Source organism: Dermacentor andersoni, chromosome 4 (genome assembly GCF_023375885.2).
Source record: "Dermacentor andersoni chromosome 4, qqDerAnde1_hic_scaffold, whole genome shotgun sequence".
Taxonomy (NCBI): domain Eukaryota; kingdom Metazoa; phylum Arthropoda; class Arachnida; order Ixodida; family Ixodidae; genus Dermacentor; species Dermacentor andersoni.
Window position 1 is genome coordinate 216,683,442 of NC_092817.1, and position 13,172 is coordinate 216,696,613.

Sequence of the window (13,172 nt, forward strand, 5' to 3'; positions counted from 1 at the left end):
TTTCTCTCTTTTCCTAAAGAGTTCTATCCCAATTTCAATGTCCTCCTCACTGGCCTGTTCGGAAATCAGCTATGACAATTCCAATTTTAGCATTTCCTTGCGTACCTCCAGGCCCAGTTCCTCACCAACAATCAACAATTCGTCTTTCAGCAGTGTCCTTAACTCCATGATTGCTGCTTGCTTGGTCCTGCTCGCTAAGCATACCTAGGTAAACACAACCTAGCTAACACTCAACAATCCATCTTCCCTACTGTTCTAAACTCAACAACCACAAAATGAAGCCTAGAGAGTCAAAACAAGAACCAAGCACTCACTGCAGTCACAGCACCATGTCGCAAAGTCCATCTCATCGCTGTCAGCCAGTTGTAACTGTTGGGGTGAAGCATGAAATAGATGGTAGCTAGCCCATGCGGTCGTCCAACTCATCCACGATGAGGGCGTTGTTGAAGGGAGGGAATTGTTCTCACCGAGAACGAGGAATATGGGATTTAATTATCGTATTTACGTGAGAATGTTACAGTTCATCAGTTTAGCATGACTGAAAGAGGAATGCACACTCAGCAGCCGCAGAACAGCTGCTTATAAACACTCTGTCCTCCCTAGATCCCTAGGTGAGGGAAAACAACTGTTCAACCTTCGACCAATTTGCAGTATCCAAAGTTATAGCCAACCCGCCTTTGAGGGGTAGGGTTTACGCACTCACTTCCGCACAGGTTGCACTGACCACACTAAGGTGAGAGGGTTTTTGCAGACACGCGTCTTGTCCTGAGCAGGCGCCTTTTGATCCCACTGTTGACCCCGCAGACAGTGGCCGCCGCGCCTGTCCATTGTCTGACGATTTCTAAGGCCCGTGAGACGGCGCTGCAAAACGTCTTCTTCCCGGAGTTCCCCCGCTTCAAACAAACCGTGACGGTGACGGCGAATCCACTAACAATACTTGGTCTGCTGACTGTGTCTAGACATTCCGGAACCATTCCGTTGGGGACGCGGCGCATTGCCGTCCTTACGAAGTGGGTCGCCGCCGCAGACATGCTGGCGCCTTTTCCAATGGTCGCTTCCCTGAAGATCGACAGCCCGCGGCGGTCGAACGTAACAACATACCGCCTCCTGTATCAACTCCACATGCGGACTTTCTTTTTTAGAAAGCCAGGGCAATGTGATTATGCTAGCTTTAGTCAAGAAAGAGACATTGGTGGGACAAGAAATCGCAAACAACATTTGGTTAATCGATGAACCCAACTAAGAATTATCAGTCACCTTTGGCGACATTTAGGAATTGTGCTTCACCTTTTGGCGCTTGCCAGGGATCGGTATCTATAGGTTGGACGCTACGTGATAATGACTGAGCAAACATCTGCCTTTATGCCCATGTGTTGTCTCACATGTGTCCTTTAGGGTGCCTCAATGTGCGCGCCCCCTTCTTCCATTCTGTGGAGGATGGGGATGGAATCTGCTACGGATTCCGCCATATTTGTGCGCACTCCTTTTATTGCGCTTCGGGAGCGCGCACTGTGGCTGAACGCGCTTCCTTGAGAGTAAGCTGTTTTTCTCATGGAGCGACACATATCATTATGAATAGAAGGCGAATGACTCAAATGATAAAATGTCATACTTTTGGGGAAGTCAAGAACCTCAGTGGCTGCCTGTTAGAAGGCAGTCATTCTTCGGAAGCACACACACAAACGTTGGTATAGTGCAGTACTTGGAATGTATTGCGACATACACTATGTTACGATATCTTGCGAAACCTGTTATTTTCTCTGGCCTTAAAAATAACATTTGTGGTTACAGGAAACAGACAGTGCGGTAACTGCCACTCTCTTTTAGGAGCACACCTCAACCGGGCTGCGGGCGATGCAGTAGAGTAGGGAAAAAGAGAAGTGCCGTTGTGAAGGGCTTCGGAAAACTTTTGACCACCTGGGGATATTTCACGTTCGTTGATAACGCACAGCGCACAGCTGCATTTTGCCTTTTGCCTCCATCGAAACTTTTCCGCCGCAGTCGGATTTTAACCCGGGTACTCCGGTTTTGTACTCGAGCGCCTTAAAGGGACACTAAAGGTTACTAGTAAGTCAACGTGGACTCTTGAAATACCATCACAGAAACCTCGAAACGCTTGTTTCGTGCCAAGGAGAGACTTATTTTAACAGAAAATGCGTTCTGAAGCGTCCGCGTACCTCTAGCGCAGTTCAAATCGCCCGCCCTCCGATTGAGGAGTACTGACATCATGGTCTCATAGTGACGTTGCGCCATCGGTGAGTAGAACGGCGTCCGCAGACGGCGCTACGGCTTTTCTGCGCAAAACGCAAACGCGCGGCCAGAAACAGAGCCAAGACAGAGCCGACAGCAGAGCGAAAGCGGGAGTATGGTGGCTAGCGGAAGGAGAAACGAATTACGTCCCACGGCACACGGAGAGTCCGTTTTCGTTAAACTATAGGCTGCGGCGAGCTCGCAGCGTGGTCGGCGTGGTCTGTGAGAAGTGACGAGCCTTTTCGCACTTGCAACAGGGCATAAAAAAGTGCGAATCGACGCAAAACTCGGCCTAGAAACGTGCTTCGCCACAGCCAGGGCTCAATACGACCCAAGCTGGCACGACCCAGATGTCGTTTCCCGCACCGCCACCAGGCGCCGCTACTATACCTCAAACTCCAGCGGAAGACGCCCATAAGCTGGTACTTCATTCTATGACGCAAACTTCGACGCTCGTCGCAATGGACCCTGACACCGACAGAGCGGCTCGCGATGGTGGGCTCAACTTCAGCGATTTGAACACCGACGAGCGCGACCTGCTGCTGACGGCTCGCACTGCCGGCGTCGTTGCGTACTACGACGGCGGCCTCGACACCGGCTCTCCGGAGCGGGAAAGCAACGAGGGCTTCCCACGACATCACATGGACGTGGCATTCTCGCTGCTTGTTCCAAATGAAACTTTCGCGAGCCAGCAGAACCCTCACAGCACGACGCGATAACGAACCTACTGAAACTCCAAAGCGTGCGCGGCGCAGAGTCGAGCGCGCACAGTCGAGCGAAAACGAAACCTTTCGAACACCCATATTACTGAAGGGTAACCTCAAAATGTTTTTTTTCTTAGAATCGAATAGACGTAGACAAGTAGCATTTTTTTCCGTCTTATAATCAAATGAAATGATATTTTTAATACGAGTGGTTGAGTATTAGTAACACAAATTATGAGGAGTGCTTTCGTCATCGGTCTAGTACCGGAATGTCGCTGGGGGGTCTCAAATCCTGTCATGCATTTATCTCAATTTCTCGGTTACTAAAGCTCTGTTCGCGATTATATTGACGCCTTAGACGTTCTAGAACATTGCTCTACCACTTTAACTTGAGTTTCTGGTAACCTTTAGTGTCCCTTTAACCACTGAGCCACTGCACCAGGACAGCGTTGAACAGCATTTTCTTAACCCACCAAAAAAAAGGTTTGCTGGAAGTGCAGCCGTTAAAAACTCCCGATCTAATGAACAATTCCAGCCTATTGAGCCTACTTTGGCGAAAAGTTCGCGTCGCGATAACTGAATATTTATTTTTCATTGCAGCAAACCACTTATGTAGAAACCTGCAAAAAATATGGTGTCGTGATAAAAAGCTTTGCCACACCACTCCATCAATTTATTACAACAATGTACGGAGAATATGGAAATGCTATAGAAAAATGTTATAAAGATACACACCAGCTCTATGCACACTATCAAAATTGTGGTGTCACTGTAAGTTGACTCCAGCACATGTTTTGCTTCCGCGGCCATTGACTTCTTTTTTTTCAAGCTGACGCATGTGAATGCGTAACCTCATTTGGGCATAGGTGGAGATGAGAAGGTTCTGAGCAGTTGCATTGTGCACTTGGCAAGCATTCACGTTGAACCTAACCATTTTGCTCAAGTTTGTCACGACAGCCTGTAAAGGAGATTGTACAGTAAGAAGGTTTTTGGTCCATTCCGTGATCCCCTTGAATAGTTCTTAGCACGACTTTAGAATACTCATTACTTGAGCATTGGGATAGTGCAGGTGGTCGCTGTTCCGGTTGTGTTCTTTTAGCCTTGTCAGGTAAGAATGCTGACTGTCTGTCAAACTTACCACAGCAGCTTTGCACTGCTCGCAACTGCTTATCTTTTTGGTAATGCCTTTCACGAGGAATCCGGCAATATGAAAAAGGGTGCTACATTCGGTAGATGTCAGCTCTTCAATGAAGAGTGTCTAAGAGTCATCGATTCCAGATGGGTCTGATTCAGCTAGCTTGCACTTGCCATGTGTCATTAGATACTCCAAACCATCGACAGCATAGCTGATTGTCTTCGGCGTGCGCGAAAATTGGCTAATGCAAACAAGTTTGAGAGCATATTTCATGTCCAAAGCATCTGGAACCGGCTTCTTCAGGCGAACAGCGGTGAAAACGTTTTCCAGGCAATCTTGTAGTATTCTGCCAGTGACAATGAAAGCGTAACCTTCAGAGCTCAAAAGAATGTCCTGGAGTTGAAGTACAGCAGTAGTGGTGATTAGAAGGCCTGCCTGTGATGGCTTCCACTGCGAGGTGCTGCCCATATTCATGCCTTGAAAAGTATTGATGGCGAGCTTGAGAGTACAGACAGCTTCATAATGCTTGCCCACGTCTTGAAGACTAAGAGATGCGGAGGGCTGACGCGATGACATCAGAGTATACCACTTTGATACAAGTTCTAAAAACCATGCTGTGGTTTTGGCTTCTTGCTCCAATATTTTTTCTTTCACCAAGTACCGGATTGCAGTGGGGGTCTCTCTGAAAAATTGCACTGCGAGTCCCACTTTCATCTTTGTGAAATGTCCCGAGGAAACATGTGCTTCAGAAAGCTTCGGCGCAAGCTTCAGCTCCCTTTCTTTGTCAAGCTCTAAGACAGCACATACATGCTCTAGTTTTACATCCTGTGAAGGCAGGTTGTGCTCACTGACGGTTGCATCACTTATGTGAACATGATAGAGTTTAGAAGCTGACCCTTGATATTCTTGAGCACATGGGCAGAGTCTGCATTGAAAACTAACTCCATTTCACTGAATGACGGATGTGTTATAGAGCACGTAGTCTTGGAGTTCCAATAGCTGGAAAACTCGAGATTGCGCCACATCGCTTGGTTTGATGCGCCCATATCCGACGTTACTACTCGGACTGAGCGAAATATCTGCACAGAGGCAGACAATTTCGAGAATGCAGTCCTTGAGAGTACTGCCGTCGACGTGGCTCCCAGTATAATGGTATGCAAGCACCTGTTTCCATCAGCTGTTGAGGCCTCCTACCATCAACAACAATGCATGACTAGTGGGTTTATCTGGCTTAGGTGGGGGTGTCACACCTCCAAACAAAGTGTCTTCAGCACGGTCAAGCTGAAACCCTTGCGCTATCTCCATTTCGTCAAGGAACAAAACACAGCCTCTTTCAATGTTTTCCATTCCTTGCGCTTTGATCCTGAAGAGTTCAACAACATCATTAAAAATTCCCAGCAAGAATTTCAATCCCTGGAGGCGACGATTCAATGTTCTATCTGTCGGCAGTGGATACCCAAGCTGTATCAGAGCTCTGTAGCCAGACTTTCCGCAAGCAAACTTCAATTGCAGCCTCTGTTTAATTGTCTGCAGCGACCACATAGAAACTTGACTGCTGCTTCTCGAAAGTGCCTGCACTTGGTCTTCATTAAGAAATTTTATTCACTTTTCAAAGGTTTCTATTTTACTTTCTAGTTTTCGCACCTTCTCTTTTAGGGACTGAGTAGTCACGTTAGCCTTGTGAACTTCTTGAAGCTGCATGTAGCTTTGTCTTGCATCGTCTAGTTGCTTTTTTAGCTCGGCACAAGAGCTGGAGGAAGAATGTAGATTGCACACTTGCTCTTGTTGTGTTTGTGACTCATTGCAGACTGCATCCTCATTGCAGTTCGTGCTGTTTTGTGCACTGCCAGAGTGGACTGGCAAAGAATCTAGATGAGATGCTGAAGACACTTCAAAAGCTGCAGAAACTTCCGGTTCTCCTTGTGGCACCACTGTGATGGGTGTAGATGTTAGAACAGATGTGCTTCTTTCCTTCGGCTCCTTTCAGGGGGGACTAAAGCTGCACAATAAACAGGAAATAAATATTTAGAGCTTAATTGACTCAGTCAAAAGCATCGAAAGATGACACTATAATTTCCCAGTTGCGTGAACGGCAAGCAGTTTCAAGTAAAGAAATGTAAGGTATAGAAGTATGCGCGCTTACAGTCCTCAATTGCGCCAGTATACTAACAGATCAGCAACAGTGATATGCATTGCAAAAGTAATCACTACTGAAAAATATGGTACAACTTAAGTCAGAACGAAAAGATGGTTGGCATAGCGTTTCCTTTGAGCAGCTTTCGTCCATCCGCGTGGTTGTTTTCGAAGCAGCTGTCCACAAAATGGGCCTGTGCACCAAATAAATAGTAATATTAACAGTCGGGTAATCACTGCACAAGGAAAAAAGAACACAGTTTTTTCGGCATACCGAAAAAAGAACACAGTAAGAGCAAAAGAAGTCCTTAGGGACGATTGATTTGGAGTAAGTGCGAAAGCATATGCCTTTCGCCTAAGGCAGCTGCTTAAGGCAGCATGAAGGCAGGTTCCCTGCCTTCACGCTGCCGCGATAAACTGCCAAGCCACTGCTTTTGTTGGAGAAGGATGAAATGAGCCCTGTCAAATTGTTTGCCAAGTGGGAGCAAAGTGGTATGAGGCATAAAATATTAGAATGCAGAGCTGCACTCAACTTCTAGGCCAGTCCGCCATGCTGAAGGGGCATTTGCTGTGCAGGAAAGTTGGTTTTCGGAATTTCGCAAAGGGTGCACGAAACAATCACTGGTCTAGTATTAGAACAACTATTCACCAGAAAGGAAGTAAAAATCAACAGCTCGAAATATTTCGATGTCATTATATCAGTACTCAAATGAAATCTTAAACTTGAATAATTGGTCATGCAGCCTTCGCACCTTTACTTATTTTCTTCAGAACCTCGGATAAAAGCTACGGTGTAACGATCTCTGACGCGTTCACTTTCATCAGTAATCACTAACACAGACATTTGCAGCCTTAGGCAAACAGATTATGAGTGGCAGAGGGCTAGAGCATAAAGGTCGGGGACCACTGCAACGCATGCATGTATTGTGTTCTGTTCAGATCAAGGTCCCTTATTCCTTGCTACTTAGTCTTTTTACACTAAATATGCGATTCATGACCACAACTGCGCATCCTGAAGTGTACGTTGGCTAAGCATTTTAAGCACAATGCATGGAGCTGTGGTATATACTGGCATAAACAATCGCACCCAGTATCATGCGCATAATAGAAATGAATGCCTACAATAACTCTAACGCCATTTTAGCATGCACGTTGGGTATTATTTTAAAGCAGTACACTTATCTATAGAGCAAGCAGCACGGAAACGAAACAAGGAATATAGTACTTACACTGCATAGGCGTGAAGTGTTGGGCGGCTGCCACTTGTTACGTTTCACCTTTACAGTCCACAGGAGCCTTCTTTTCGGATCTCTCAGAAATGAAAGCATTCTTTAGCCATCTTGGGAGTGATTTGTGCACGCAGGCATGCAACACCCCGGCATGTCTTCCCCGTTGTACAGCCAAGGAAAATTGCAACCGATGGGAAACAGGCCACCACAGGTGCAACTGACGCTGGACAGGGAGTGGGCACAAATATGGCGCGTGCCCTCGCTGAGGCAGGACTGACCCTTTCAAAGGATGTCCCCACCTTCCACGGAGCGGCGAAGGGGGGCACGCGCATCGAGGCGCCCTAGTGTCCTTCATGAATTGGTGCCATCGGAGCCGTAGCTGGTTCAGTTTACCTAAGCCCACGGGGTTGCCAATTTCACCTCGAAATGCTGACGAGAAACGAGAAGGGTGGGACACAAGAAATAATAGGTTCATAGGAAAAAGAGAGTTGTGACCCTTAACACTAACTTTGAAAGGAAAAAAAAATTTGCTTAGGCTTTCAGAGACAAAACCGCAGCGGGGTTTATGAAATGTATTGTGTGTGCCGCAGATGCTGTTATGCTCTGGGGTAAAGAAATGATGTTCAGTTTGTTCACACGTCAGAAGGACTACATGTCCTCAGTCATGTTGCAGCTATAGGGGGGGGTCTTACAGTTTAATGTTGCAATCATGGTCGCTTCCTATTCGTAGCCGGCCAGTTTGTTTTACAGACCGTGTTTGGGCACTAGAATAAAATATTTGACCTCACCAAATTTGTTCACGCATTAGTATAACTGCATGTCCTCACTTATGTTGCACCTATAGTAGGGGTCTTACCAGCTAAATGGTAGGGGCTAGTGACTAGATGTTAGGAGCACCTGCGTTTGCTTCAACCCCTGTGCTTGCAATCCCTATGGAGATGGATCAATTCCGACCTGGTGAAAGGGTTTGGAGATTGCTTGGGTGTATATAGCTGACCTAGTCTCCTCACGCCATTTCTGGACCCTACATGTCCAACGCAGGGAGCTGTAAAAGGAGCTGTAAATGATGAAGCGTGAAATTTCTGGAACAAATTGCACACTTGTAAGCCTTATAACTGCCTATGAGCACCAGCTTGAGTTTCATGGATCAAGCGTACCATGACACAGTGAGCTCTCTTAAATGTGACCACTCCTGCTCGGATGGACAAATGTACTGCTGAGCTCTTTGAACGCCGCACGTGAGGCGGAACTTAGCTCAGATTGTGGCATGCGTGACGTAACAACGGTGGCATGTCTTTTGACACATGCATGATCGCATAATGGCTTTTAACCTCTATACAATGATACAAAAGCCAGACGTGTGGAGTACGGTTGCAAACGTTAAAGCAATAATGCTATAACATATTTTGTTACATGTGGCTTTAGCTCCTGACCCCCTCTGACCGGTGTTAAGGACTTTTCACGTCAAGAAGTGTACAGTTCTTCACTGCGCCTCCCTTTTCATTACATGGGCTTCCTAGCCGCATGTCTTCCTGGTGATGACAACTAACAGCAAGCGCGCTATCTCCTGGTACTAACATACAGGGCAAAGACTTGGAGATTAACAAAAAAAGCTTGAGACGACAAACCTCGTACCAAGCAATATGAAAGGAAAAATGTATAGCATAATCTCAAAAGGCACGAATGCATGAATTGCGCGCGCACTGTTGTCATCACCAGGAAGACAATGCGGCTGGGCAGCCCATGTAATGAAAAGGGAGGTGCAGTCAAGAACGGCAGAGAACTAGGTGAGGTGATGAAATCATGAAATTTGTAGGCATAAGGTAGTGTCAGCTGGTGCAAGACAGGCATAACTGGAGGTCGCTGGGGCATGCCCTCGCCCTGCAGTAGACATAAATAGGCCGATTATGATGATTGTGATCAAAACAAACTACCGACACTAATTTTGTATAGAGCAATTTTACTGCTCCTGCACGTGTATTTCCAAATCCAAAACTGCAGATGGAGCTGCAGATGCGGTAAGTAGTTGTTAGGGGGACGCGTGTGTACAAGCTTCGGCCCCGTAGCTTTCGCTTGGTTGCCTAAAATCTCGCCACACTAGAAGCACCATATTTACATGATTGTAAGTGGACTGGAATGTAAGTCGACCCCCCCATATCGCATGACAGGAAAAAAAAAAGAGAGCATACCCGAGGGGGCATTCGATAACAAAATTTTATTAGTAGCTGACATGGTCACTGGATTTCTCGTCTTCACTAGTTCTGCGATCGTCATCGTCGCTACGGTCCCACAGCGTGTCGTCGTCCGGTGAAATTTCACATTTGGCTAACGACCGTGTTACATTCAGTTTCGTTATTCATTTCAGTTCTTTATTCCCCAGGGGGCGCTTCTGTTCTTCATTATATGAAGTCCCTCATGGGGGATATGGGCTGGACTAGTTTTCAAGTGAGGGAAGCTCGCAGTAAAATTGAGTATGAAGAACGGCTGAGGAATATGGACGAAAATAAATGGGCTGGGAGAGTGTTCAGGTATCTGTACAGGCAAAACATTGATTCACAGTGGAGGAAAAGAACTAGGAAGCTTACCAGCAAGTATGCGGCCTGTGGGGTGGGCAACACAGCAACAAAGAAGGTCAAGTGGAAAGTTAGAGAGGCGGAATTAATCTCATGGGTGGCGGCAATGGAAAAGAAACCTGCCATGAGTAACTACTTAAGAGGAAAAAACGAAATCAGGAAAGAAACCATTTATGATAACTCAAAGCGAAGCTCATTACTTTTCGAAGCGAGATCGGGATGCCTTAGAACACGCACCTATAAAGCGAGATATAAGAAGGAAGAAGAAGCATGTGCTTGCTGCGGTAAAGCTAGGGAAACGACGGAGCATATTTTATTAGAATGCGAAGACGTCTACCCAGCGGTCGATTTAGGCACCACTGGCCTCCTTGAAGCCCTTGGGTTCAGCGGGAGCAGTGGTAAAGCAAACAGGTCCGCAATAGACATTAGTAAGAGGCGATTGGAGGATTGGTGGAAGAAAAGTAGGGAAACGACAAAAGACAGAGACGTACAAAAACACAGTTCGCAATAGGGGATCAGAAAATTTGGACGTGTTAGTTCATAGTGTTTCTTTCTTTTCTTTTTTCATCGGTTAACCTAGGTAGGATATCAGGCAGCATAGTAGCAAGAGCTTGGTGGCGCAACCCACCGCCCCATTCCAAAGGGGACACTCATAACATCCATCCATCCATCCCATCCATATATATTGGTTGTATATGTTAAATAAACGGCTTTTTACTTCGGGACGGCCGGAGTCTGACTTCCACCTTCGTTGAACACCATGTTGGCGACGAAGATGTCGTGAACGTACCCCCAGCCCCGCTGCGCCGTCCGTATCCGCCCACCATGAGCTTCACCGGGCTTGCTCCGCCACCGTTTTTCCTTCCGACGCCCGGCCGTCCCTCATTGCCATGGGAGCAGTGGGAGCCGATGTTCAACCTGTACTTACTGGCTTCCGGAGCCGCCGCATTCAAGCCGGAGAAACGCAAGGCTATTCTTTTGCATTGTTTGGGGGCGGAGGGCCAGCGTATTTATCAGACGCTACATGCAGGGACCAGCGCCGCAGCACCGGCCGCGCCAAGTGCCGCAGCACGCGCCGATGACAAGTCTGTCGTGGCCCCTCCTGACGAATACGACTCTGCACTCGCCGCATTACGGCACCAGTTTTCGACTTCGCGCAACGTTATCATCGAGCGTCATCGCTTTCACCGCCGCAGCCAACACACAGGCGAGTCCGTTCATGACTTTGTTGCCGCTCTACGGGAGCTAGCATCACATTGTTCGTTTGCCTCACAAGATGATGCTCTGCAGGATCAATTCGTTGCCGGCGTAGCTTCCACTCGCGTACGTGAGCGGTTACTGCTCGAGGGTTCCACACTTTCATTCGAGAATTCTGTTCGAATTGCACTTCCGTATGAGCAGGTGGCTGAAGAGCTGAAAGAGCTTTCTGTTTCGGTCGAAGCAATTACATTGCGGCAGCGTCGTAAACCATCGTCGCATGCCTCGAAAAAAAGGAATTCACAACCGGCAGCCACCTTAGAGCAGAATTAACGAGGTGCGCGGGCGGCTCACGTGCGCCGCAATAGAACCGAGAACAGAGTAGTCGCTCCGGTTCGCCACATTGTTTCCGATGCGGCTCGCGGAACCACATCGCGTCAGCGCCGCAGTGCCCAGCGCAAGGCAAGACTTGTTCGTTTTGCGGTCGCAAGGGCCACTTTCAAAGGGTATGCAACCGCAAGCTAACCCAAACGCAAGGCCGAGTCCGTGAAGTTGAATTTCATGAAGATGTTTCGTCATCCAGCAGTGCTGAGGAAGTTTTGACTGTGCAACGTTCCGCGCGTAGCGGAATTCATATTCAAGTGCAAGTTGCGAATGTCACTTTGACATTCCTTGTTGATTCAGGGTCGTCTGTTTCAATCCTGTCGGAGCAAGAATTCAGTCAATATTTTCAGAGCGTTCCGCTCCTGCCTGCTCCGCACGTTAGTCTGTTTGACTACTCTCAACGGCCGATTCCAGTGCTAGGTTGTTTCCAGGCAGACGTTCGGTTTAAAGGCCGCACAGCGTTGCTGCGTTTTTATGTTTTTCACCGAGGAACTTGTCTGATCGGTCTTGACGGCATTAAAGCCTTGGATCTTCGCATTGAGGGTTCTGCTTTCAAGTGCTTATACACGTCCGTTGCTCCGCAGCCGACTGTTGTTGACCCGCTATCCTGTTCTATTTCCACATCGTCAAGCACGCAGCCCCGTAACAAAGCTCTTCCACCAGCCTTAGCACATGAGTTCAGTTCACTTTTCAGTCCAGAGTTGGGTCTTGCTAAGGGATTCACGCATCGCATCAAGACACGGCAAGGCGGGCAGCCTGTAACTTCGAAGCTTCGCCGTCTGCCATATTCTCTCCGGTCACCAGTATCAAATGAGCTTCAGAGGTTGCTGAGCCTTGACATCATCGAGCGCATCGATGCTTCTGAATGGGTGTCCCCCATTGTTGTTGTTAACAAGAAAGATGGTAGCATCAGGATATGCGTAGACCTTCGAGAGCCGAACAAAGCTATTGTTCCAGACAGTTTCCCATTGCCCCATACAGAGGAACTGCCTCACGCTTTGGTAGGCGCTACACACTTCTCCAAACTTGACTTGGCTTCCGCTTACCATCAGGTTCTCTTGCACCCTGACAGCAGGGATCTGACAGCTTTCATCACTCATGATGGCCTTTTCCGTTTTAAAAGAGTTTGCTTTGGGTTGGTTTCTGCCCCAGCGGCATTTCAGAAGATGATGGCGAAAATCCTTGACCGCTGCCCTGGCGGGTTGTTCTACATTGATGTCATCATTTTTGGCAAGACCGCAGAAGAACACCTTTCAGACTTGAAGACCGTGCTGCAAAAGATCAAGAATGCAAGTCTAAAACTGAACAAATGCCTTTTCGACGTTCCAGAACTTGCCTTTCTAGGGCACAAGGTCACTGGACGTGGTATCTCGCCACTTCCAGAGAAAGTAGACTCCATAGTTAACACACCAGTACCAACTGATGTGGCCACCCTTCGTTCGTTCCTGGGTCTTGTAGAATACTACTCCAAGTTTGTTCCACACTTGGCACAAGTGGTTGAGCCTATCAGAGTCTTACTTCGCAAAAATGAGCCATTCATCTGGTATGCCGAAGCAGACAGCAGTTT

The 13,172-nt window shown here is 47.5% G+C and overlaps 2 protein-coding genes across 3 annotated transcripts in view; both read left to right on the forward strand.

Annotated features, from left to right (window-relative positions):
* Tmtc3 (Transmembrane O-mannosyltransferase targeting cadherins 3) overlaps nucleotides 1–13,172 on the forward strand; it is a 789,094-nt gene that overhangs the window by 75,505 nt on the left and 700,417 nt on the right. The window lies entirely within an intron of this gene.
* On the forward strand, nucleotides 10,118–11,554 carry LOC126538452 (uncharacterized). The gene has a single exon (XM_050185294.3). It carries the CDS (start codon nucleotides 10,850–10,852, stop codon nucleotides 11,552–11,554), a length of 705 nt encoding a protein of 234 aa, XP_050041251.2. The 5' UTR covers nucleotides 10,118–10,849.

Coding starts and splice junctions, on each gene's coding strand:
- LOC126538452 (XM_050185294.3), top strand. CDS start 10,850: ATGAGCTTCACCGGGCTTGCTCCGCCACCGTTTTTCCTTCCGACGCCC.